General features: G+C 39.8%; 2 protein-coding genes and 2 long non-coding RNA genes across 19 annotated transcripts; 3 read left to right on the top strand and 1 right to left on the bottom strand.

Annotated features, from left to right (window-relative positions):
- Positions 1 to 333: 333 nt before the first annotated feature.
- On the bottom strand, positions 334 to 24,240 carry LOC107272377. Of its 5 annotated transcripts, XM_015749480.2 has the most exons (13): positions 14,140 to 14,435; positions 10,332 to 12,765; positions 5,965 to 6,059; positions 5,749 to 5,878; positions 5,543 to 5,646; positions 5,291 to 5,468; positions 4,973 to 5,216; positions 4,683 to 4,857; positions 4,469 to 4,595; positions 4,213 to 4,386; positions 3,900 to 3,982; positions 3,344 to 3,382; positions 2,742 to 2,877 (listed from the first exon to the last, which is right to left on the bottom strand). In XM_015749480.2, the coding sequence occupies exons 2-12, from the start codon at positions 12,261 to 12,263 to the stop codon at positions 3,361 to 3,363; spliced, it is 3,264 nt and encodes a 1,087-aa protein (XP_015604966.1). In that variant the 5' UTR covers positions 12,264 to 12,765; positions 14,140 to 14,435; the 3' UTR covers positions 2,742 to 2,877; positions 3,344 to 3,360. The 5 variants fall into 5 exon arrangements, with proteins under 5 accessions (XP_024945443.1, XP_015604963.1, XP_024945444.1 ...); XM_025089675.1 differs by lacking the exons at positions 3,344 to 3,382; positions 14,140 to 14,435 and adding an exon at positions 24,106 to 24,240 and having other exon boundaries at positions 334 to 2,877; XM_015749477.2 differs by lacking the exon at positions 3,344 to 3,382 and having other exon boundaries at positions 334 to 2,877; positions 14,140 to 14,434.
- LOC112495040 lies at positions 6,059 to 10,308 on the top strand. Its single transcript, XR_003061182.1, has 3 exons — positions 6,059 to 6,371; positions 6,452 to 9,249; positions 9,338 to 10,308. It is a non-coding gene; the product is annotated as an uncharacterized LOC112495040 (long non-coding RNA).
- On the top strand, positions 13,801 to 20,521 carry LOC107272384. 9 transcript variants are annotated; one of them, XR_003061180.1, is made up of 8 exons: positions 13,801 to 14,094; positions 15,213 to 15,245; positions 15,327 to 15,609; positions 15,686 to 15,887; positions 16,017 to 16,418; positions 17,245 to 17,486; positions 17,588 to 20,093; positions 20,167 to 20,521. XR_003061180.1 is itself a non-coding variant. In XM_025089679.1 (6 exons), exons 3-6 carry the CDS (start codon positions 15,530 to 15,532, stop codon positions 20,186 to 20,188), a joined length of 342 nt encoding a protein of 113 aa, XP_024945447.1. In that variant the 5' UTR covers positions 13,801 to 14,094; positions 15,213 to 15,245; positions 15,327 to 15,529; the 3' UTR covers positions 20,189 to 20,521. The 9 variants fall into 9 exon arrangements, 5 of the variants coding, with proteins under 5 accessions (XP_024945447.1, XP_024945446.1, XP_024945450.1 ...); XM_025089679.1 differs by lacking the exons at positions 15,686 to 15,887; positions 17,588 to 20,093 and having other exon boundaries at positions 16,307 to 16,418; positions 17,245 to 17,372; XM_025089678.1 differs by lacking the exons at positions 15,686 to 15,887; positions 20,167 to 20,521 and having other exon boundaries at positions 16,307 to 16,418; positions 17,245 to 17,372; positions 17,588 to 18,107.
- LOC107272383 lies at positions 20,578 to 25,711 on the top strand. 4 transcript variants are annotated; one of them, XR_001538924.2, is made up of 10 exons: positions 20,578 to 20,844; positions 21,127 to 21,351; positions 21,478 to 21,606; positions 21,687 to 21,833; positions 21,908 to 22,557; positions 22,633 to 23,094; positions 23,309 to 23,417; positions 23,511 to 23,917; positions 24,097 to 24,653; positions 24,746 to 25,711. It is a non-coding gene; the product is annotated as an uncharacterized LOC107272383 (long non-coding RNA). The 4 variants fall into 4 exon arrangements; XR_001538922.2 differs by lacking the exon at positions 24,746 to 25,711 and having other exon boundaries at positions 21,908 to 22,376; positions 22,478 to 22,557; positions 24,097 to 24,236; XR_001538921.2 differs by lacking the exon at positions 24,746 to 25,711 and having other exon boundaries at positions 22,633 to 22,820; positions 22,990 to 23,094; positions 24,097 to 24,236.

Below are 25,711 nucleotides of genomic sequence, written 5' to 3'. Positions count from 1 at the left end.
CAACCATCCTCCCTTAATTACCGCTACCAATTGATTATATCCTGGAAATAATCATCTGACAGTCATACATAATTAGGTTAAGTATGGAATAATTAAATATCCGTGAAACTGTCTTGAGAAACTAAAAGAATAAAGGATAATCCTGCTGGCGATATGACCAATATAACCTAACGAAGATTACGGGGATATCCTCTTCGTGAACGTTGTCAATTATCATTAAAATTACTTTTAAGGCTCATAATGGCTCCGCAATCATAATTCCTAAACGGGAATACATACCTGAATCTCTTAATAAATTCTAACTCGATTTAGAACAAAGTGGCAAAGAAAAAGAAAATATCAAACAATTATTTAATGCAGGTTGAACGCATACGTATCCGTTGTATACGTATATCTTTTTTAATTAATATTCCCACAGTCTCTTTATCGTTCATTAATTCTTCATCCTCCATTCATTCATTTACCATTGAATTTATTTTGTAACTCGTAAAATGGGCTTACTCGTCTACTCATGCACAAGATAATGGTACAAATGAAAATTCATAATTGATAAAAATATCATATAACGTTATTACACGTTCTGTTACACGTAAGAGTTCTGCGATTCTCTTGGTATTATTATTATTATACTCTTGCCTTTTTTATAATAATTAACAAAAAGCGATACGAGCAAAATCAAAAAAAAACAATACAGTGATCTCTTACTAATAATTTTTTTCTCCAAGACTCTTCCACCAGGCGCGACCAGAGGATAATAATAAAAAAAAAGATACAGAGAGATTCACGCCTGTGGCATTAAGAATGGGTGGCACGCAATTTGCCTGAACAGCGATAAACCTATTATAGATGTAATGAATAAATATATTATAACAATCGAACGTATATATATATCGTCAAAAATGCATTAATAAATGATCGTAATCGTTCCTAAATATATAAATCATCTTGGAACGCTAAAAAGGAGCCTAGGATGTATAAATAGTACAAAAACCATAACAACCTACTCATAATAGTTACATCTTTGGACAGTCAACGAAAGTGAATACCACCTACTAACGTATGTATCTTTTTTTTTCTTTTTTGTCTCTTCTCTTTAATCATAACTTTATCAATCCCACAGGCGAAATACCAACGGGGATGATTCTGATGCTCGGTTATTATTTATTCAAAAACGGACGACCCATCAGGACTTCTCTATCCCGCATCTGGGATATATCATATAGCACACATTGGACTAGAAAGATTATGTATACGCGAATGACGGTAAATTATTCTTAAACGCAAGAAATTAATATGTACAATCCAGCAGTCTTGATTAACCAAAACTATATAATGTCGCGTGTAAAAATTAAAATGGACTACGGCAGATAACGTATGAGCTGTTAAGCCGATACAGGGAATAGCTGGTGATTGATTTTGGGAAAGTAATAAAAAAAAGGAAAATTACAAGCTCCTCTACTGGAACTTCCATCCAGTGAACCGGGTACCGGCGCCAATAGTTGTAATACAATTAGATATGCAATCACAGCAAAGTACAAAAGGTCTGGCAGAATATTTATTGTAAATTGATATAGCAGATCCGTAATTAACGCTGTGGTAATAGCAACAAAGCTTTGCTGTTTTCTCATTAATCGAAATTTACTAGCATGACTTTTTATTGTTTGTAATTATGCGATTATACCATTGTTCCTAGGTGAAGTCACGTCAGCGCAATGGACTTATTAAACGCGTGACAGGAGGAAAAGAAAAAGTGAGAAAGAAAGAAAAAAGCAAGAACAAGTCGCGTCTCTTTGGTTTTTTTTTCTCTGTGTGACTAATCCAAGAGACATTAATCGATTCTCGTCTCGTAGCGATCGTTAACAATGAGACAAATATCAGTTCCCTATTGTCTTCTTTGTTTTTCATTGTTGGTCACGTGGCCCATGTCATTTTCCTGTATGCGCTTTTATATATATATCTAAATCCGTATAGCGATCCTTTCATCATTATTGGGAAGAGCGTTATTATTTTTTTTTCTATAGTTTCTAAGCGATCGCGTTAAAAAGGACACCGTATATAAATAACTTCGGTACTTCTCGATTACTACCTCGGTATATAAATACTTAAGTCGTACGTACATGTATATATTTTAATCGTATGCAATGGTAATACGTGGTGATAATGTAATTGTAATTATATTAATAACGCGTCGTCGACGATATATCAATATATAGAGGTCGAAAAGCAAGTGCAATATACCGAACTAAACGACCTGTATAATTGTCACGTGTAATTCATTATAATTTCGGAGAGTGACTGATTCTCGTTTAACTAGAAACTCCTTTACATTAAAATTAATAAGTAATAATAGATCTGTCAATAATTTAGTCTATTTACAACCTGAAGTACACAACGTTGTAACGCGTTGAACAACCGTGGGATTATCATCTGTAGTCTATCCCGTTTCTAGTTTATCTTTTCAGTAACACAATTTCTCTTGATATTATTTAACAGAAGTGTTTGTTACATCTGTCTCTCGACACCTCCAACTTTATGATTCTTTCTCTTGTACAGTCATTGTTGTTCAGTTATATTCCCTTTAAGGAATATTTATATTATTGTGAGAAATTATTAATTGTTGTCTTCCTCTTTTACAGGATTCATCAAATTCTTTGCTTCTCTTTACACTGGAGGCACCAACTGGACTAATTGTCACTGTCAGCATAGTCATCGCTGTCACAGCTGTCGTAGTGCTGACTCTTCAATTGCTGTTGTATCACGGACGATATCTCTTCGTGGAATCGTAATGGGATACCGTCCTGAGGAAGATCCACGGACTCTCCGACGAGGACGTCCAGATTTGGGGAGAGAGCATCCTCTGACGCGGATTCGTACAACCTAAAAAAATTTTATTACAATGATTATCCATAGACATGGAAATTTGTGTGTAATAAGGCAAGTATGCGTGCTGAAAATCTTCATTGGGTGAGTCATCTTGTGGTGCTATTGTAATATTATTTTTCTATGATTTTGCCTACGATAGTACACAGTGTGTGTTAAAGGCTTTTTTTGTTTTTGTTACAGAAATAAATCAAGAAGAGACTGCACGAGGCATTAATACAGGAACACAATAAGAAGCTTTTAGAAAAATGCTTGTCAAAATACAAGAAGTAACAAGTCGTTACTCCTTTGACTGTAAAAATGAAGATATACATATGGCAACGTCAATAGAACACACGTTGAAATATAACATTAAATTGTCTAAGGGTATACTTGCTAAGTGCAATCATTAATATTTATGCTCAAGAGAAACAATTACACACATGCTTTCTGGAACAGGTGCATGCACATGTGATTTACTTACTGAGCTGTAGATGATGGTTACATTTCATCATCACACAGCCTGCAACAAACGCATATCGCACCATCGTCATTAAATATAAAACTCAGTCCATAACACGTCCAGTGTAACAGAGTGATCAGCCACGTTAAATCCCAAATTTAAAGAAGATAACTAAGACCTATGCATGATGCATGCCTCCATTAGTTTTTAATGATTACAATGACGACTGTGAATTACGTATCACTGATTCGTCGTTGTATCAAATATGTGTATTGCAATGATCGATGACACTCTGATTCATTTGGAGAGGAACTTAATGCGAGTATGAATGAAACTCTCTGTGCTTTTCGTTAGATATTCCTTGTACAGTACAATAATCATTTAGTCAATAAGAATGATCGTGCTACTGGGAAATCTACGCATGCTTGTTGTTTTTTAAAAATCTTTTTTTTTATATATTCTTTCATTTTATATTTATGTCGAAATTTTGATATCCTTATAAGGATGGCGACTTGGGATTCAATGGGTTTATATGATAAGGATATATAGAAGCTGAGGGATTGTCTCCTATACTTACATCTGTTCACTCTGTTCGTTACCGCTTTCCTCGGCAACCAGGAGTTCGTACTCTTCAGCGGCGAACCGATCCCAATCGGATAGCTGTTTAGTGAAAGTAAATAGAAATTGTGATATTTATGAATGATAATGATAACAGCTGACTGCGCGATAATACCCAAAAGCCAAACTTATCTTTTAAAGCTTTGCCTAAAAAGTTATATTTCATTTGCATGAAATAATTTATATAATTGTTGTCGTACCCCTTTCTTAAATTTATATTGTTTCCCCGATAATTAAGCCCAACCTATAATTGCTTTTGTTTATTAAATTACCTCGTGACCGTCCGCGTCGTGATCCCTTGTAGATGCAAATGGATCTCTCTGCTCGTGGTCTAGATATTTTTCAACATTGAAGAATGTATCGAAGAAGATGGAAGTCATCTTGCATTTCTTCAAATCACTCAGCGATATCTTTCCTGGTGTTACTGGATGAATCATATCCAGCATCTAGAAAAACAATGTAAAATTAATTTACACTCTAATTATTTTAATGAATGTTCGACATGACTTATTAAAATATTTCTAATACCTGACAGAGGCAGTCTTCGAATGGCAGAGTCTCTATAGCAATGGCTTCCATGCGATGCAATTGTTCTTCATAAAAATATTCCAATTCATACATCGACAAGTAACCATCTCCATCCAAATCCATACATCTGTTACGGAGCATACATTGTGAGTAATTATTTACAGAATTTGTAAAATTTGATAAGATATTTATGAATATCCAAATTCTATTATACCTGAACCAATACTCTATTGCTGTGGGATGATTTTTATCTTCCTCACTGAGTAAAAACCAGACAAATTCTGTATAACTCATTTTATCTTCTGGCTGCGGAGTTCCATTTCCACTTTTGACACCTCCTCTGGTAACAGCGCCGCTAAATATTCTCTCAATCATGCGTGTAGATAGTGCTGAAAGATGTGAAAAAGGAATAACAAACAATAATACAATAACACTGTTCGTTACAAACGGACATTAATTTAATCTGCGAATTTTTTGTTTCACCTTTATTCCGGAATTACTTACCATGATCATTGTGCCTGGTGAGATCCATCTTGTCGATGTAGAGATCATGATCGCGATCAAGTTCCCAAAATTTACAATAGATAACGTAGAAGTGCTCGTAGCTGAAGTATGCAGTAACTTGATTGATATCCTCCTCGTGCTCTAGCACAGCAATAACAGCCAGAAGATTGCTTCTTCGTAATTCAGCAACTGAGATTTTGCCACTCCAGCTACGATTAACGCAGTAGAATATCCTGGCGATGACCTGGTGATAAAAGTTTATAAGAAAGACGTAGAAGATGGTGCGATCTGTTTTAGAAAAATTGTATAACTAATTACCGTGTGAACGTAACGAGAATGAAACTCTGTAGCTTCCTTAAGGAAAGTCAGACCAGGATGGGTCTCGACCACGTCCTGCACCAGAGGAATAAGATCTTCCGGAAGGATATTGTTCCTGAGACCTCTTGTCGTGATCCTGACAAACTTGCTAGCAGCGTCATGGTGCGTATTGGATAATCTATCAAATTATTATTCATTATGAAAAATTGTAAGCGATAAGACTATGATTTATATAAAAAATGAATATCTCACTCTTTCCAAAAATCAAGGTAAGGATTCATCTCGACAAATCCATTCTGATCTCCACCAGCTGCAAGGAACAGGGGAATCTTCCAGTACAGTGGCAAATCGCAAGCCTGAACAATACAAAGGATACATGAAATTGAAATATTCTCATATATAAGAATTTCAAGGTCCATTATATATTATTATTAGTATATATATATATTTTCTCATACTTTGGTAATTGCATGGAATTGTGCGCGCGCCGCTTGTTGTCCAGGTAAAGCCTGGAAGGCCGCTGTGATTCGTGCAACAGTCGCCTCCAATTGCGCGGGCGAACTTGGTTTTCCGCCAGGGAAATAAAATCTAAGCGATACAAGAGATACAGAAATATCAAGAAACAATTGTTGGCATCCGCCGTAAACAAAGAAAATGCACAATCAATTGCATACCTTGGTATATGAACATTTCTGTTAGCCTTAACATGTCTCTGAAGAGTCGTGTGAGGTGGTAAACTCTTCTGCTGTGTCTTCTCTCGCACGTAGGTCTGTAATGAAGCATGAAAACCGATTAGAACCGTAGATATCGGAAGGATTATATCATTACAACATTCTCCACGTCCGACCGAGCATCGTCCACTAATTCAAACTCTCCTGCAGGTAAAGTAGTGCACAATATATAAATTAAAAAAAGAATGACATAATAATAACAGGCGAGAGCTTCTCCACTCTGTTATTTATTTACTCAGGATCCCGTCGAACTGGCTGCTACTACGTAGCATCAGCATCTTCAAGGACAAGGCATCCCTGCTTAACGATGCTGTAAGAAGGATTCGAAGAATGCAAAGAAACCTGTGGAGGTAGTTAATACGTTGCCGCACCTCATCCTACTACGTTACATCATTCCACTACCTGTCTCACTTACTCACTCACTTCTCAGTAACCTGGAACAGAATTGTCCACGCGTTACAACGCGCGACTACAAGCACCGCCGGATGACTACAGCGAGAGAAGAAAAAAAATCTGGAATATGCATATCCTTGCGGAAAGCGTCTTGACCGCTATAATCATCTCGACCCAGTCCAGCCATTAATATGAGCGGCTCTCATCGCTAACAAAAAGGTCGATTAAATAGACTGAAGTGAAATTGAAGCTAGCGGCCTAAGGATACTTTCTATAATAATATATTTCCAGGTTAAATCATTAGGATATATAATATATCAGATTACACCTATAACATGAGTGCGTTTGGCATGCTTCGCTGCTTAGTGTACGGATACTGTCAATCATGCTGCCAATTGACATTGTGAATTTGACCGCGCCTTGATTGAGCTTGCTCTCTTGTTTGCCAAATTGACTGGTATAGGTCAAGGGACGAGCTAACGAAATGTGACCTTATGCTAGCCTATAACGATTACTTCATGATTTTCTTTTAAACTTAGGCAGAGCTCATTCAGCTATTGCAGTCAAGCATTTATAATCATATGTACAATTGGCCTTATGTGACTCTCTGTCTCATGGTCGTTGAGCTTATTTATAGCAAGTATACAGGAGTAATTGCAATGCGCAATGTGACCATGCACTTTTTCAGGTAAAAATTGTTGGACACTGGTAATGAGTTTATCTGGTACCATTGCGAGCATTAGACAAGGCAAAGAGACTTAGGGAATCTAAATAAGTAAAAGGGCTTGTAGTTTGCATACCCTAAAACTCTGTTGAACTGTTTACACGGGCATTACGTTACAGTGAGTCATCGTACTCGACTGAAGTCACGAACCTTTTTGGTACATGTTACAAATATGAATACGTGGGATATTAAGAGTCTAGTCTTGGTACTGCGAGTCGCACTGTAAAAAGGCGTATTTGAATTACTAGGATAAGATTAAAAAAGATAGCTTTATTAAGTTCATTTATAAGCAGCAGTATTTCACTTCCTGTCTCAGACACGTGTAAAGCCTGTATTACGCTGTCGTAAAGAATTGCATTCAGAGTTTCGCTAATTCACAGAACAATAAGTATTCCAGGAAGAATATTTGTAAGCAATCTTTATAAGTCGCCCGTGAAATAAAGATCGTGAGTACTTTTCTTACCACCCGAAGCCACAGTGTGAAAGATACATGCAAGATAAGGAAAATAATGGTAAACAAACCGCGAGAGAGTTTAGGCGACTCTTCTAGACCTCAAGTAAGTATGTATAGATCCAATTGGAATTTCTTGTGACCATAATAGTGTCTAGTGCCACGGACACGCGCGGTTTTCACGTGGTAATTCTGTGTTAGGAATCGTGTAACATTAATCGTAACGAGAACCCTGTACTCGAGTCAAGTCAAGTCAAGCCGAGTCATATGACTCATTGGCGCAGGCCAAATACGTTAGGGCACAAAACACGATTAGGTATTATGACTCTGATCCGGTTTCAATAATGCCAACCTAACCTGGTACGTTTCTGCATCGCTCTTAGCTTTGATACTCTTAATCGACTCTCAAGTAACGTCCAGCTTCCATTTTCGCACTGAATCGCAGTGGCGATTTCGCCTTCTGACCAGAAATGGCGCAGAACAGCAACAGCTGCTCGTGGCTGCATCTGTTATAATACCATGTACATACATATACTCTACACTTGGTTTCGTTATCCCAACTGGGAGGGAAATCCTTTGTGTTTCTATTGCCAACTCTAATGTCTTCCCGTGCTTTCTTTATTCACGCTTTTGATAGCGCGTTAACGGGTACCACTGCCGTGGGAGAGAGGTTACTTGAAAGGTAACAGAAGCCTGAGATTCTATACTGGGTGCATCCATAAATATCTTCCCCTATGCAGTTGCCGGATTATCCAGCACATATGTATGCGTATGACTACCCATGTAGTACTTTTGTATCTGAGCTTGTACACGTATACTCTGTAGGTGACTATGTTTATAAATTCCTGAGTAACGGTACAGGCGAATTTGCGACTAGAAGTTTTATGCAAAACTAGAATAAGTACATAGCATACCTATACAGGATCTTTTACAGTTATATAAAACAAATACTATGCTATAGAGATTTGTTAGGTTCAGCTTGCAGGCGAAGAATAATATTTATTATAAGTCAAGATAAAAAAAGTAATCTAATTATTTATACAAGAAAGACAATCCTGATGTAGATATAGACTTGCCGATCGGTTCTAGATGCTGGTAAAATAAACCGTATGCACAGACAGATATCTAATGTCAGGATCGTACGTTATTTATTAGACGTCTGGCTAATGGGCTCCTGTGAACCGTTTTTTAGGGACTAATCGTGGCCAGTTAGTAAGTCAGGATACGATCTTCCGTCACGCTCGATATAGACGGATACAGACGGAAACTGGAGAGCATGAGATTATTCCAGTTTCCTTGTTTGACAAGACACATAGTTTGTGGCGCCAACCAGTAGGTACACAGTGTCGCAGGAAAAATAATTTTAGGAAATAAAAAATTCTTCAAAATATCTATTCATCAGACTGTTATGTTAAATTTGTACTTTTATGTTCAGGAAGCTGAATCTGTCCAGTGGTATGCGATAAGGAATAATTTCCGGACAGCAAAGTACTGCCAAGCCTGTAACTCCGTCATTGTTCAATTATTGTGCAATTGCTAGTACACGTGTATGCATACGTATATGTACACCTATGACTTATGGCTACGGTCGTGGAAATGAGATAAACGACTGACTGGTTATCTAGAAAACGTGAAGTTTTCACCGCATGGAGAAAGCCAGGTATGGAATTTATATGCGTGAGCTATTGCCTTTCCTAGATATTTTATAATTGTCAATTTTTCCAATAACACAACGATCCATTTTTCAGTGACACGCGGTCCAGGTCTTTGGCAGTCATCGCCAAAAGAAAAGACTGATTAATGAAGAACCAATGGCAATCGTATCTCATGCACGGATGGATAAGTCGGTCTGGATCACAGCCAGATGAATACGCGGTATCAGCTTGTGCTAAAACGTATTATCTACGTTATATTATCACCCTATTTTCTTTTCTACTGGACCAATAACGAATCACGCAATAGCACATAAGATTATTATATATTGTGAAGATAGCGATAGAAGTATAACTATAGCTTTTCTTCTCTTTGTTCTTATTTCTTTGCTTTTGATTCATCACTTATGGACATGATCTTTCAATGATGAAAGATTCCGACAACTATGCTAACGATCTCTCTCCTTGTACGCTGTAGCTTTTACGGTAATGCTCGTAGGATTTGTTATGGTCTGTTCGTTAATTTACCTAGGGGTTAATTATAAGCAAGGCAATTAATATCCATTGGCCACGTATGATTTTAATATGGTATCATCGTAATGGATATGTATGATAGATGATAGATAGACGACGTAGAGAAGAATGACTGTATCTATATAGGAATGTTCGTTCGTTATGCTTGTTCGTGGATATTTTAAATGTCAAGATTTGTGTCCTCGGACAGAGCAGGATAGGAACGATTTTTGTAAATCCTTCTGAAGCTTTCGAATTCTCTTTGTAATGTTAAAACGATGAGACACAAAGAACGAGCGGGGGCCTCTTCGTCTTGAGATTTTGGACCTGGACCAATGGCTTCCCCGAATAAATATATATACATAGACGTGGTGTATATACGCCATATACTAATCTAGAGAGAGCCAAGAAGATTCCCAATGAAAGGCTGAGAATCATATGTATGTATATACGTGGATATATAGACTCTTGTTTTCATCGGTCCGATGCGTATTTCTCTTTGTCACCTTTCTTGGTCTTATAAATATACAATTTCTATGATGTATTCATACGTATGACTTCTGTCTTTCAGACTTACCTGAGCTTTACTCTGGACCTCGTGACCGGTTCTCCAGGTGTTAATGGCGGGTTGCCTTGGTCCACGTTTATCCAGAAGAAGCTCACTCGGACACTTTTCGAAGATGAGGACGCGCTCTGCCACGGAACCTCTTGTGAGAAATGGTCTGACAGGATTGTTTCCGGTTCCGGTAGCTGCTGCGCGAATATGCTGCCTCTGCTGTGTAGTTAACTCAGGATGTGGGACCTGTTCCAATCTTGGTCTTGGTGAATTTATCCTGGGTCCCCACCTAGAGGTTGCGAAGTCACGCTCATCCTTACCGGACTCTTTGTCTTTGCTGGTCTCAGGTTCGAATTTTGTTCTTGTTGTCGATACCAACTGCTCGGTGGAATTGAAGTTGCCAGAATTTCTGTGCTCCTCTAATCTTTGTTGTGTCACTGGATTCTGTTGCGCAGCCCTATAACGGACCTTGGCATAATCCACAATGGACATGGTGGACAAGTCATCCTTAGTAAGAGACTTTGCTTCTGCGCCACCAGCACTGTTGGCTATTCCTGGTGACACCATGCTGTGGTTGTGGCTCAGGATTATAGGCTTCACTGGCTCGACCTTGGGCCTCTCCTTCTTTATGGCTGGTTTCTGCTTACTGATGGGACTGCTCGTACTCTCCAGTGGTTCATCGATTATCACGGCTCCGGTCTTCAATGCGTTTATCAGCCGCTCTTCCTCGCGCGCCACCTCGTCCATGTATGCAGTAGAATTGGAATTTTTATTAGGCAGTGTCGCGTGCTTCTCCTCCTTCGTTGGAGTACGCGGTTCTGGGCTCTGGGGACTCTTAATGCTTTTCTTTGGTTCACCTATTTTGTTTTTCAGGGGCCACGTTGTTAGACCCGAGGACATGGGATTGGCTTCCGCCGTCACCGGGGATATAACTGAACTCATCGGCCTCTTCTGCTGGACAATGATCTTCGAGGGCGTCAGATCGGCCGGGAAGGTCGTCTCTATCGTCTCCAGGAATATCTCATTGTGGTGAGCACCGGGGGTCTTGGGTGAGACTTGGGGCTTTACTATTTGCGACGGTTTATTTGGAAAGGTCGAGGTAGGCGATGTCAGGCTAAGGGACTTTGGTTGCACCTGAGGCTTCACCGGCGTCGTCGGCGTCTTCGCCGGTGAAGACTGGGGCGTGTTCCTTTCGAATTTCTGTAAGGCAAACTGTATGGAAGATGGTAGATTCTTCGCTGGTGACTTTTGCCTCGACGCGGCTATCCTCGCCTTGTCCTCCACTACGAAATTGTTCACAAGCTTCTCCAGATTGTTGTTGTCTAGACTAGGTGCTTGCGCCAGGATATCCACCGCCGAGGGTGATCCTTTGTTCGTCGACGTTGGCGTCAATACCGTACCAAATTTGTCAGCAGCTGTGGCATTGCTATGGCAATTAAGTATTTCCGTAGGAGCCAATCCCCTGCTCTTCCACGTCTGATATATAGCCTCTGCGTGGTCGCTGATCTGTTTAGCTATGGCTGCGATGTCCTCCTCGCCAGAGGAGTCAGCCGTGAACTTCCTGCGAAGATCGTGTTTGGCAGTGGCCGCCATTTGTCTCTGTTGCCGCAACTGGGGATGATGATCCAGGAGATAGCTCACTGCCTGAGAGCTGAGCTCGCTCGTCGAGTCCAGGACCAGCTCAGCAAGATCAGGACGTTCCCTTAGAGGCACCACGTTCACCGGTATGGCGTATCCAAAGTGGACAGCTTGACAGTCGACCTCGTCAGGAATGGCACGACCCTCGTTCACCAGGCAAGCATTTAGATCAGGACAGTGTATAGCACGACCTGGACGCGGATCGACCGTCGCCGAGAGGAAGAGGTCCCTACGCGTGGCACAGACTCTTCCTGGCGATGGCGTACCTGGAACTCCCACCAACTGCGAATCCAAGGATGATCTAATGGCTGGCATAGCTCAGGCCAGCTGGCCTGGCTTTGATTGTTCCTCACGATATCTCCTCGCCCTATGCGACCTTCTTCCGTACTCCGGTCTCATGATCGTCACTTTTATTTCTCAATCCTCTTCGCAATATTTAATACCCTTTTCTCGATTGATCCACTATAACGAAACTAGACGCACCATTCACTTTTAAACAAGCACCAAAAAAAAGAACTCAAGCACTTTCAACCAACCAATTTCTCCCCATGGATTCGCACGCCTTCATCCGTCTACCGAATACACGTAAAATTATTTTTTTCTCTATCATACGTAAAATATGTCTCTCTGCGCTCGACAGCACGATAAAATTAACGCGCCATGTTTCTACATTTTTTTTAAGGTCTCTTTATCGCTCGATAACTCCCACGGAACACTACCGATACCCTGGCATTTAAACTCGCCACGGACCAAGTGATTACAGGACCTGGAACGATCCCAAGGATATCAGAGGCCTCAGCTGTTGACGACGGCTATCCTGAAAAGACAAAAAAGAAACAAAACCACCTGATTAGTCCATCGGGAAGTACAATAAGAACCCTTATCATTACAACAGCACTGAACAGAGAAAGGATTCCGGTATGGCTCCAAGCACGAAACTCAGCCGACGTGTATAAATTAATTAATCAATCTGATCTTAATTAATATTCCATCGGAGTACCTTAACTGTTCCTTTGTAACTTCTGTCGAATTCACTAAATTTCTTATTCACCCAACGTCACAACTATCGTGCGTATACCGTCACTGTACTACCGACTACGTGCTAGAGGTACGCAAAATGTAATCTTGGTCACGCAATCGTCCAATAGATAGACAGACAGCTGACACGCATTGTAAAGAAAGACTATATATATATATATATATATATATATATACACATATGTATATTACAACGGCTCTAACTACCCTATTCGTTATAGAATATAACTTACACTATCGTTAAGTGAAATAAGAGTAGTACCTAATAACGTCTCCCTCGACGCTCTTTTAAATGAGCCATAATTAAAAAATGAGCCGCATTGAACCAGGCCAGAGTAAATTACCCATGGCACCATCATGTATGCACAGCATGTCCACGTATGATCCCTTGACGTGTCTGTACAATCTTTTCTTTTTCTCGGAGTAAGCAAATATATGATAAGCTAACGACATGGGTTCGTCCCTCTTGTTTCTCATCGCGTAAACGTATCGCGTATCGCATAACTCGGTCGCGTTTGTGGTTTACTACATTAGAATACGAGACGGCCTGTTTAAAAATAGCACTGAGCAAACGTCGATACTTGTACAAACGATGTAATTTACGACAGAGTGCTACGAAGCTCCCTGGTACCGTCAACCAGGTTTCTTAAGGTTTCCGTCTTCTCGGCCACCTTGTATAATAAGTCACGCTATATATTTTATATCTAGACGTATATATCTTTACGTAGGCTAACGATAAGCAGATTGTTAAGTAAAGTAGATTTACATTTACATACCTATTGTATTAGATATTTACTGATCTATTTCTATTTACACTATATGGCTAGTCTGAAGTACCGCGAGAACTCTGTAGTAAACTCTGATGTACCCAGTCTGGCGATGCTCGTGCGTGCTGGATAGAGTGCGTTTATTTTCGTTCGTCCTGTAATATTAGACGTGATGCAAAGCCCTAAGCCGATCCGGCGCTCTTAAATAGTATAAGCCGCTTCTCGGAAACGAAAGTCGACGTGGTCCTAACTTTTCTAGCACCGTTGAATGTGCGAAAAATATAGAACGAAGAACTTGCACGGGTTACAGAGACGTTTTGTTATAGAATTTTTATACCATCGTAAGTGATGATATGAAATATTTCTAGAAAGATGTTGGTCCTCACCTTTTTCTCTATGTAATTGAATGTTTTTTTTTTTAACGAAGCAAATTCCTCTAGGAATTATTTTATTAGTGTCACTTGTATACTCTAGAATTTTTTGTACCTTCTCACGCACTCGCTCACTGTATCCCTTGTGTATATATTTTCATATGGGTGGTGCACGCTATTATTTTCAATTCTGTACTGGGACCACGGGCATAACTCTATCGTGAAAATTTGTTCTACAAAGCGCACGCAGCAACGCACGATGCGTGCCACACGAATGCGCGGCTTCGACTGAACCCTGTATGCTTCTAACCAATGGTTATAGTATACGTGATAGTGTAGAAGCATGTGGAGTCTACATATGTAGACATATGCTGCTTGTTATATGTATATGTATATATATATATAGAGCCGATTGTAAACGTAGTCAAGTCTTTCTGGGACGCTGCTCGAGTTTGTGCCACTTATGAATTGAGATAATAGTATAGATTGGTGCATAGATATATGAAAAAAATTTGCTTAAATAATTCAATGACATTTTTCAAGCTATAAACAAATTTTACTGGCGTCTCCCCCCATGGTCTTGTTGAACTGATAAATTTGATCCAAGTGCTAATTTCTTTGGATCAACGTTCCTCTACCCACGTGCCAGTTTAGCGTGTTAGTGGCGAATGGGTCTTGGCTGGCTCTTGAGTTCTGCCATAAGTTCTCATCAAAATGTTCAATCGGTCTGCTTCCTTTTTATCTGAGAAGAACGAGACTATTTGTCTAATAGCAGTGGTACTGATAAGAGTATGAAATAATGAAAATCGTAGCTGATAAGTAGTTCGTTGTTTCTCTGATTCTTTGACGTTGAACAGGGAAATTTCTGGCAATAGTGTAATTGAATGATTTAACATTTTTCTGCCATTGATAACAGTCTTGCAGGTTTATTTACTGATAATGAACAGATTAACGTTTGCTAATAATCGTATAGCCTGGTATCAAATAACCTGTTCTATTATACGTGATGCCATCGAGAAATAATTCCCTTATCATATTCTTGTTTCTCATAATAATTCTTGATGATAGAATTTTTCGATATTTTTCAGGCCAACCGCACTGACCGGATCATCAACGTCAAGGTTACGGAATATTTTTTTTTACTCGAATATTTAAATATTTTTGATCTCATTCAATTTTTAATAACAATCCTTATTTTGCAGCCTGGGAGGAAAATTCCCAAAAAGTGAGTCACTTCTTCAATGAAAAGGTGAAGTGAAGGTTTTCCGGTCGTTCCAACAGTCAGGAACCAAAATGAAAAAGAAGAAGAAGAAGAAAACGAAGAAGCTTACAGACGACCAAGCCAGATGTATTTCTGGCCGAGAAGACTGACTTACGTTTTTTTACACATCCCTGTCGCGCACCAATGTACGAGTACTGGCAAGAGAGGGCTGGCTATTCTCATTCTTTCCGTTCCATGTACTCTTCCCGTCTGCAGCTCTCAGGGTAGAATATCTAATACATAAGCCTTAAGCTCCCTACACACCGTGACAGTGCGATTAAATCATTCGTTTTATTCTAGAATGAAAAAGAAAAAAAAAACAAAAGCCACTGGTACGTTTGAGTGGCTTCGAATGATTCACATTGCAGTTATCAGAACTTCCTTAAAAGGTTATCAACTTGCCTAGTGCGAGCATACTATCCAGACGACACTTAACCGCCATCACTATTGTATAATGCGATTCAATTCTGGAGCCAGTTACGCAATCAACAATAGTCTATCAGTTCAGTAAATAGATATCAGTCATGAGGATTCTGCAAATGATAATAATATCATTACCGTACAGTTATTCATGATTTATAATAGTCCATAATTTTAACTGTAAATTCATCCTTTCCAAATCTCTCTACAGATGCTCCCTTGCAATTCTATTCTTGAACATAGACAGTGCACGGACACTATGACTGGTATACGGCTAATACAAAGAGGCCTTCGATCAGCAGGCTTTCTTGCTCAGTTCGCAAGCTCGTCGGTGGCGGCTACTGTAACGGATGGCATATTTAAAAATAGAAAGAGAAACCGCTTATCAAGCGGCGTGTATTGTTATGGCGTTCCACTGCCACCATCCAGCCCTTTGTAGTCCATATTCTAACAATAGCAAGCTACTGTACAAGTCCCTAGTGCATGTGCTTCTTACAGTAGATGCCGTATCGAGATTCGATACAGCAGAAGCGCCGGCCATGTTTTCTTAACTCAGGAATCGAGTGCAGCCACGCTAGGAAGAATACGTGCCAAGAAAATAAGCTGGATAAGCGTAAGTTTCATTCTATTGGAATATTTATGACTGTTGTCCTCTAATTAGACCACGATTCGTTTGAATCGTCCAAGCAGGCATCGTGAGCTTTTCTTCAAAATGGCCTGCCTACTACTTAAGTCATATTATGATGCATGGCGTGTCTTACGTGTTATTTATTCTATGCGTATACCTAGGACTTCTCTTAGCTACTGTTCTCTGCTGTTCACGTTCCATATAGTTATACTATACTCCGTCTACACTCTTAAAGGCGCTTAATTCGATTAAACTCAACTTCTGACCGCAATATTCCGTAATCGCACTGAAATGGCTTCCTTAGACACGGACGTGTCTTATTGTTAACAAGTGCCATATACGTCCACGTTACTACTGTATGTGACTGTATAACCTGCATGAGGAAATTACTATAAATAAGTACGCAAGCGGATAAGGGCTGGTGAGCACTGCTTTGGGTAGACCTCCAGGTAGCTACATAGGTACTAAGATACCCCCTTAGCTCGTCCCCTCTTCTCCTTGCGGTCTACCGCACCGGCTAATATTAACTCGCGAGTGTGACGTCTGTACCAAGAAAAAGGGTCGGTTGCTAGTCAAACCGGAAGTAACTGGATGCTCAGACTGTCACCCTTCTTCCCAGTGTCTTCCCTTCTATCACAACGTCATGTACAATGCTTCTTCAACGTAGTAAGTAGCAGTTCGGTGAGAGATTTATCCTGCTTCAAAGTTTTTGTCTAGCCTTGGCCGCCATAATGAATTTTCAAATTCGTCTGTTTACCACTCGATAACCGTTTGGTAAGAGCAATCTAATAGATTGTTTGTACTCTTGTAGGTTTCATCCTGGAAAGCTGATCTCCATCGCATCCTCCTACCAGGCTGCTCAATAGACTTTCCCACTAATGGCGATCGAATCGCGTCACGAGTACGCTCGTGCCGTGCATACTACGAGGTCGACACCAGGTACAGACACGTTGATAGATAAAAACAGACAGTCGATGGAAAAAGTATTTGAACCGCTCAGCGGTGACGAGTTTCCGTTCAAGGATTTCCGGTGTTCGACTATTTTCTAAACGGGTAACACACGGAAGACAAATCTATGTAATTTATATAAATGTAACAAACATTTCTCAATGACTTCGGTAGAACGTGGTTGAAATTAACCTTATTGTTTTTAGGTTCTCTGGATATTCTCTGGGACGAGTTACGTATCCTGGTGACAGTCATTATTTATAGATCGGGTATACAGACATTTCAAATGTCTCTCAAAGAAAGGAACGACACTTCGTGAATGATTTCTGGTGTTGGCGTTGATTAATCTATCTGAACATTCCAAAACCACGGAGAATACGTCGAGAGCTATAGGATACGACGCTATTTGGCCGTCGACAAGTCTCTGGCGCCGATTTATCCTTGGATCGTACGAATTTCAAACTGGACAGTTGCTCATTTACGTTTCCATTCAAATCACGTTTGAGTTATTTTATACGTAATGGGTATCCAACAGTCCACGTGAATTAACCTATACGTTATATGGTGCTCGCCGTGAAATTACTATAGCTTCCTTGGGATTGTATTGTGCTAACCTAGAAACCGCCTGGTGCAGGCTAATCGTTTGTTAATTATATGTCGGATAATTAGTACCGGAACTAGAAGTATTATCTACACGAGGATCTCTATAAAGTTCTATAAAATTGAGCGTGTGTGTATTGTAGACTTTCTTACGTATTCTATAGTGAACAGTGTATATACCATACATATGTATATATAAATTCTTTACGAATCCCGTTGGTTTATGATAAGGCGTGGCGAGGAGTGTAAATACGTTTTCGTAATGCCAAGACCATCTCTAGTTAGCCCGTTACAATCCATTAATATTCCACAGAGCGAATTCCAAAATCTTTATTGATCTACCATCCACCTTGGCGTGTCAGAGTGAAATTAGGTATCGCTTTAATTTTAAAATCAAAACCTATCCATAACCATAGTGGAATAAGACTATTTTATTCGTGAGTAGATAAAACTTGGTACAATAATCAAAGTCAGTATAAAAGTTTGAAAGGATCGTACGATCTTGGAATACTGTTCTACCCACATTGGCACAAGAACACTGAACAGGTTAGGTCGACGATTCGATTCGCGAGGAAACGTTAAAATAAGTGTGGGCTGTCAGACGCCATAGAGACAGACGTAGAGGTCTTCTCTGTAGACCAGCGTTCATGGCCAACGAATATACAACGTGGTGTAAATGAGAACCGATAACAGTGTCCAGTATCGTATTGAATTTTAAAGCGAAGAAAAATCGTAGGTAGAAGATACCGTGGGACGTTGAGATTTTAAATTTGAAATATCATTTACGTTTCATCTGTGCACTTCCAAACATTAAGGCGCTTATGAACATTGATGATCTTTTTCTAAATTGTACATTCAAAGCTATGGTTTTACATGCTTCTAATAATATTTTCTATGCAGCCTTTTTTTAATTTTGATAGAAGATAACTTCACACCATAAATTCAACGTACTCAACTCGTAACGTTCTCAGTTTGGGACGGTGATTTAACGTGGGCGAATACCTACAACACCTTTCCTTCCTAGATCTACCCACTGTCTATACGCTATGGTGTATATATACGTATTGCATATGTCAGACACGCATAGAATACGTGCATATGATAATGATAATGATATATATACATACACATATTGATGTATGTGATACTTTACGGAAAGACACGTTGAAAACACGTCAAAGTGTAACGGTGATCAGAAAGTAATTTTTATCTTTACGTACACCTACGCCAGTGAAACGTATACACGACTGGAAATTCAGGTCGCTAATAATTGCTGTTCTTATATGCATATGAGGATATATGATAAACTGATTTTTTAGACCGAGTAAATTATAAAGCTCTGTATACTTGACAGTCGATTACACGACTGTGTATCTTTTGTAGCATACTAGGATAAAAATAGGATAGGAGTCAGTTACAAATAAGATATTAGAATACAAAGAGAGCTTCGCTATGTCTGACGGAACTGACATCTGCCTACTGTATCTTTAAGTATTTTGTAAGAGAATTTGTATTATTGCATGAGCCTAAAGCGTGGGCATTGCTTATTGTATGTGGGTGTAAAAAGATTGTGCAAGGATTGCTTGATTAACGTTTACCTGTAATGTTCAGTGGTTGGATATAAGTTTTGTTAATGGCAGTACAAGTGTCTACGATAAAGTCTGTGTAGAGATACTGTAGGTTGAGGACGGTTGAGTGGGCTAAAATTATTATTAATTACGTATATAATTAATAGTAATTAGGTATAGTGACTTTATTCTATTACAGTTAGTTGTCTTGTATGATCCTAGATGTCCCCTGGCACACTGTTTAGAAGAAAATAGAAAAATGATTCTTCTAACATAGTATTAGAATAGCCTGTGTATAATCAGGTCGTGTCACCTTTTTACTTTAGACTGAGGAACATATTTTGTATGAGCTTTCGCAATTTCCTGGATGCGCTTCCCGTGGGTATATGTAACGTGTGCCTACAGCCAGGAACCCTGTACGCTTAGGGTTGACCTTAATAACCTCGTTAGTTACTCCGGCGATCAATTAATTATCGCCTAATTGGTGTTAAAACTCCGCTATCGTCCTGATAGGGCGCGTACTTTATGTTGAGGTTCTCATTTTGTATGTTTTTTTTTTTATATATATGAACTTTACAGTAATATTGTAGGAAGTCTGATAGTTTCACTTATTTCAGGGTGGACAAGGGTCTTCTCTGAAGTGAGAGACGAAAAGGATGGATGAAGAGAGCTACGAGCGAGATCATCCGCAGGGAAATTCGGAATAGAGAAATTCTGCCGTGGTTGGTGCTCCTGGTGTCGGTTCACTCGGGTGACTTCGGCCACTGTCGTTCGTATTCGCTCGGCTAAGAATACCGCAGCCAGCCATATTTGGCAATGAGACCGCGTGGCACGAAGCCGGCGGGAATCCATTGCCAGTGGGAATAGAATGGAGGCAATGAAAACTTCAAACTTCTTCGATGCCGCATCCCTGACTAGTGTAAGAGAGAGAGAGAGAGAGAGAGAGAGAGAGCAAGAGAGAAGAACATTAAGGAAGCAATGAGAGAAAATCTTGCTGCCGCATCCCTGACTAGTGTAAGGAGACCGCGTGGCACGAAGCCGGCGGGAATCCATTGCCAGTGGGAATAGAATGGAGGCAATGAAAACTTCAAACTTCTTCGATGCCGCATCCCTGACTAGTGTAAGAGAGAGAGAGAGAGAGAGAGAGAGAGAGCAAGAGAGAAGAACATTAAGGAAGCAATGAGAGAAAATCTTGCTCTGATATATTTCCCTTATCAGCTGGGAATCCCGTTTACGTAGTAATAGATATTCCTGTCTGACCATCCAGTAATTTGCTACTGTAGTAATAGCCTTAGGTTAGTACCTGATGAGACACGTGACTAGGAATTACTGTACACGTGAATCTTTTTGAAACTGAAAGAGAAGACTAGTAAACTAGAGACAAGTTTTTCTTGATAATTCGCCAGAGTCAAAGATATTTTTAGTGAATGTCATGAGAGTAACGTTGTACTGGGAATATGTGGAATTTAATTTTTTTTTCTATTTGGGTTATCGTACCGGTTTCGTATATCTAACTTTATTGGATTCTTTAATGCCTTTCGATAACCATAGTCATCAATGCTTTCGTTAATTAATAGACGTTAAATACTACTGCGGATACTTGACTGAAGATGGGCACACCCATGATTCGATTCTGGGTCAGGTCGCTGAGGTGAGGTGTGGCTTAAGTGCTGATCATCTAGCACTAGATATACCCGAGAGTTATTGATAGCAATGGGGTGCATGAAATTCGGAATTTCAATAGCCTTAATGCTTCTCTTTTATGTGACTACTTCGATCAAGGTCAAGAAAATAATAAAAAGGTGGGTCATTATTTTAACCTCTTTTTTCTGCTTGAGCTGTTATAACGTTTTTTTTTTTCCTTTCAATTTAACTAACTTCTGTGAGGGGTTACTAATCGTAAGTGGTACCCATGTTTTTTTTTTCAGGCGTGGTACTACTACCTCAACCAAACGGTATACCTGAGTTGGTCTTGTATATAGTCGATTAAAACCAAGTACTGCCAACTAAGAGAAATGATTCTTGTGGAAAAATTGAACAGTGCAGAAAGGTCAGAGGTACGCTGAAGAAAGATTTTTTTTAGTGGATTTCAGAAATCAGCCAAAAAGAGAGTTGTATGAAGGTTTAATGTGTTAAGGTTGAAAGAGGGAGGTCTGGGCCATGAGCACCAGTGAGAGTGAACGGATCGATGCGGACGTCGCGACGCCGGCCGCCGCCACCAAAACACTCTCCTTCCCAAGGATCATAACGTCTACCGTTGTGCCTAAGGGAAATTTACTCAGTCGTAAGAACAATTTTGCCGTGACGCGTGTCGCATTGAATCAGCGGATAAAAAATTTATCAAAATTTATTTTTCAGACAAAATTCTACCAGATGAAGATCTCTTATCTGATTTAATCGATGGTTTTATCGTCCATGGGAATTTTCAAAAGAATCAATAATGCTCTCCAGATCTTCAGTCGCTTTATAGAGATTCTGAAAATAGAGGGCGCGACCTAAAAAACTGGAAAGCTTCGTCTGTCATAAAAAACTTATTTATACCAGAAAGACAGCTCCAGCCCTTGCTAACCTAGCTTACTGCCTGGCGCTCACTACTTCTGGGTCTACACCTTTCTCTGGAGTAGTACTGTCAGCGTTTTGCCGCCACTCGAGCCTCGAGTACAGTTCAGAGTGCTGGATGGGATTTTCAGATTGACGAGGAGTTGGAAACTATCCAATAGATTTGTCCATGTTACCCTGATACGACACGCAGAGCTCTGGACACGAAATCTCTTAAGGAAAAAAAAAATTATTAGATGGAAAACAATTAATGCAGATCAACAATTAGGTATAGTACTTATAACTGTACTGATAGCTGTTATGGTTCAATCGATAGCCGCCAGAGAGCGCTATTAGTCTATAAACAATATCTACCAAGACAATTTATAGTTACACGAGAGAGAAAGAGAGAGAGAGGGGGGAAGAAACTGTCTGGAAATGGAAAATGTAGGACAGTTTGATCGATAATGGTTCGCATATTTCTGTATTACATATATATAACCTAGTACCTATAATCAGCATGTTTCTCAAACTCTGTTCGCCAGGTCTAGCTGGAAGGAATGAGGTTGACATTAGAGCAACCTTTTCCTGGAAGAATGTCACCAGGAAATACCAAGCCAGAGGAAGAATATCCATTGACAATTCCTGCTGGAAATTGATCAACATGAATAACTGAATAATTGATCAACATGAATGTACGGCTCTGTTGAATGTGCGAAGCCGTGAAAATAGGGTGAGAGGAACATTCCTACGTCATCTCCTGGAAATGTCTGGGTAAAGCACTAGCATAGTAACGTCATTCCGACGTTACTTCGCAGAAGGAATACCGAGCAAATTTAGCCTAGTGGATCGGCAATGGCTACCGCAGTATACTGACCTCTGCCCTACGGTTCTGACTTCAGGGATTCGTCGACTGGAAGTTGGCAACCTGACAGAGTGCGTGCGTGGAAGCGTATTTCAGACATGGACACTATATACACTGGCACAGCGGTGCATCGTTGATACTAGTAAGCATATACTATAGTACTTGGATCTGATCTATAATGTATAAGAATATAGTACATTGGTACATACTATGCAGAACTACAGATTCTAGTATAACGTGTAACACTCTGGTACTGTACTGTAACAGTTTCTATTTAAACAAGAAGATCTTTGTTATTGCTAAAATTACAGGAAATAGACAAAATAATTTACATGATAAAATTCAAATTTTTCAAGGATGGATGTACCAGGATTTTATATTCTTGGGGTGGATTTGAATAACCAGCTCTACTAAGTAATTTTGAAGGAATTGTACAAAGAGGAGGAATTTCAGATGAAGTTAATGGTGAGATTGATATTTATATTGACACGTGGTCCTAATATTTTGTTAATCATTGTTAATACCTATATAAAATACACACACCCGTTAACCTTTCAGGAACGTAGAATCTCTATGCTTTGTGACTTCCAGTTGTTTCTATTAGCTTTACTTTTTACGAGCGACTTGGCGCTCATTCATTTGGAATGGAGATTCTGATGCTGACGACGCTCAAAATGTGATCCAGGCTCGTAGATCACTGGTATATCCTAGCACCATACGCCAAATAGAAACACGCCTGCAGACTATCATTGATAGCATAATCGAAGTCACGTGGATCATGACACTCAAAGCAGAATAATGAAATTACAAAATTAAATTGGTACTAAAGAATTTCTTAGATGATTTCAAAATAGGCGTAGAAATGGAATCTCTCAAGAAAAAAGAAGGAAAATGAACACGTGTCTCTGCCAAAGGCCGTGTACAAAACATACGTATGCCCCAGCTCGTGGCCCAGTTTAATCCAGGTGAGACAAGCGCTAATAGAACAAAGAGACAGTACAAGAGCAGTAGTAAAAAGCACGTGAAGATTTAGCATTCTCGCAATTAGAAAAGGAAGCTCGGACCGGAATCCTTTATCCGTACAATCCAAAATTCTCCTCTGATAATCATCGAATAATCACAATCATCCTGTTGTCACACTTAGATAACTTACCCGACGCTAGCTGCACCTGTGCTTGCACTTCAAAAATCGCAAGCTCTCCGTCATCCCCATGCGAAGCACCTGGACGGCGAGTACACAAACCCCAGAGAAAGGATGCGCCGCGTTACGGTGCTTATAAAGGCAAGGCAGCGCGGGAATATCGATTTTATTAAGCCCAAAGCATCTACGAGAGCAAGACGATACTGTTCGAGTGAAAGCTCGCAGGATAACCTTGTCGAGGATACGTCAAAACCGCACCAAAAGGAGTAAGCCTCAAAGTGACAGAACCGCAGTAAACCAGAAGGCACGAAGACCTCGTCTCCTGGGAGCTTGCAACCAACTGATCGCCTCCTGGTGTTCACGCCAATGAGACAAGCTACGTGAAAGCTTTCCTATTGGCACAGCTTAACGGCTAACTGGCACTTTCACTATGCTCTCCCAGTCGCTACGTGTACGACGGGTTGCTCCGTTACAGGCGCCACCTCCTGGTTATCGCAAGACCCATCAATTCCTCCGGAATTTCGCGGGACGCCGATACCGGATCGATTTCGTAGCAATAAGTACGTTGACCCGTACGAAACGTAATCTTATTGTATATTATTTACACGGACTCTCGCGGATCAGCTTTCTTAATCGTTCACTCTTTTACTAGCCTGGATACCGTAAAGCCTCGCGTTCACCTAGTATGGGTAGACACTGTAACGTCTTCCTGGTAGTAATTCTTCCCTTCGAGGGAACCTACGTACTGATATCGTCGTTCCACCTAGAACGGGCTGTGTCTGATTGGTAGACGGACATGCGCGGTTACGCTGCGTAGTCATGGCGACGTGGGAACTTCTGCGGTATATAGGTTCAGCTGAGCTTTTATTATGTATACAGGTACTCTGGACTAGTACTTTACTATTTAGCGATGAGAGTAATCGTGGGCTGATGTTATATATAGATGGTATATACATTACTTTGTACTAATTAGTAGTTTTGCGACAACTGAGTCTTTTTTCTCTTTTTCTTTCAAGCTTTCAGGTAGAGAGAAACTCGTGAACTGATTGATTTAATTTAATTGATAATAAAGTTTTTATGTTCACGTTAAAGAGCTTTCTCCTTTTAGGCCGTCTAAGACCGAAGCACTTAGTTGATTTTTGGTACTTAAAATTTGATGGTTATTTTACTTGCCTGGTATACTGTCAGTTCCAAATTTGTTAGACACTTTTGATAATAAATCTTGTTGCTACTTTCGTAGAGCTCTTCCACGTACTTCATGTCATTGTTACTTATGGTGAATTTTTCATAGAGACCTTTATTAGGTTTACCGTAATGAGCATAGGTCACGTGATATCCTATGGGTCGTAGGTCATCTATAATTTTTTGAATTTCGTATATTATATCTTCAGATTCAAATGGCCTTATTGTGTCTCGTAGAATCTTAATGAGTTTGCTCAGGATTGACATTCCTCTTCGCGTAGATGATGTTTTTCTAACTCTGCTCTGTCCATTGCATTTGCTTATTTAGATGGATCACTAGGGTTTTAACTGATGTGAGAATTGTAAACGCATAACGTGATTTGGTTTGATTATAGTTTCGTAAACGAGTGTATATCTATACGTCACGATGACTTGA

This window comes from Cephus cinctus, unplaced genomic scaffold, assembly GCF_000341935.2.
Source record: "Cephus cinctus unplaced genomic scaffold, Ccin1 Ccin1_scaffold1163, whole genome shotgun sequence".
Lineage (NCBI taxonomy): Eukaryota > Metazoa > Arthropoda > Insecta > Hymenoptera > Cephidae > Cephus > Cephus cinctus.
This window is presented reverse-complemented; position numbering and strand designations above follow the sequence as displayed.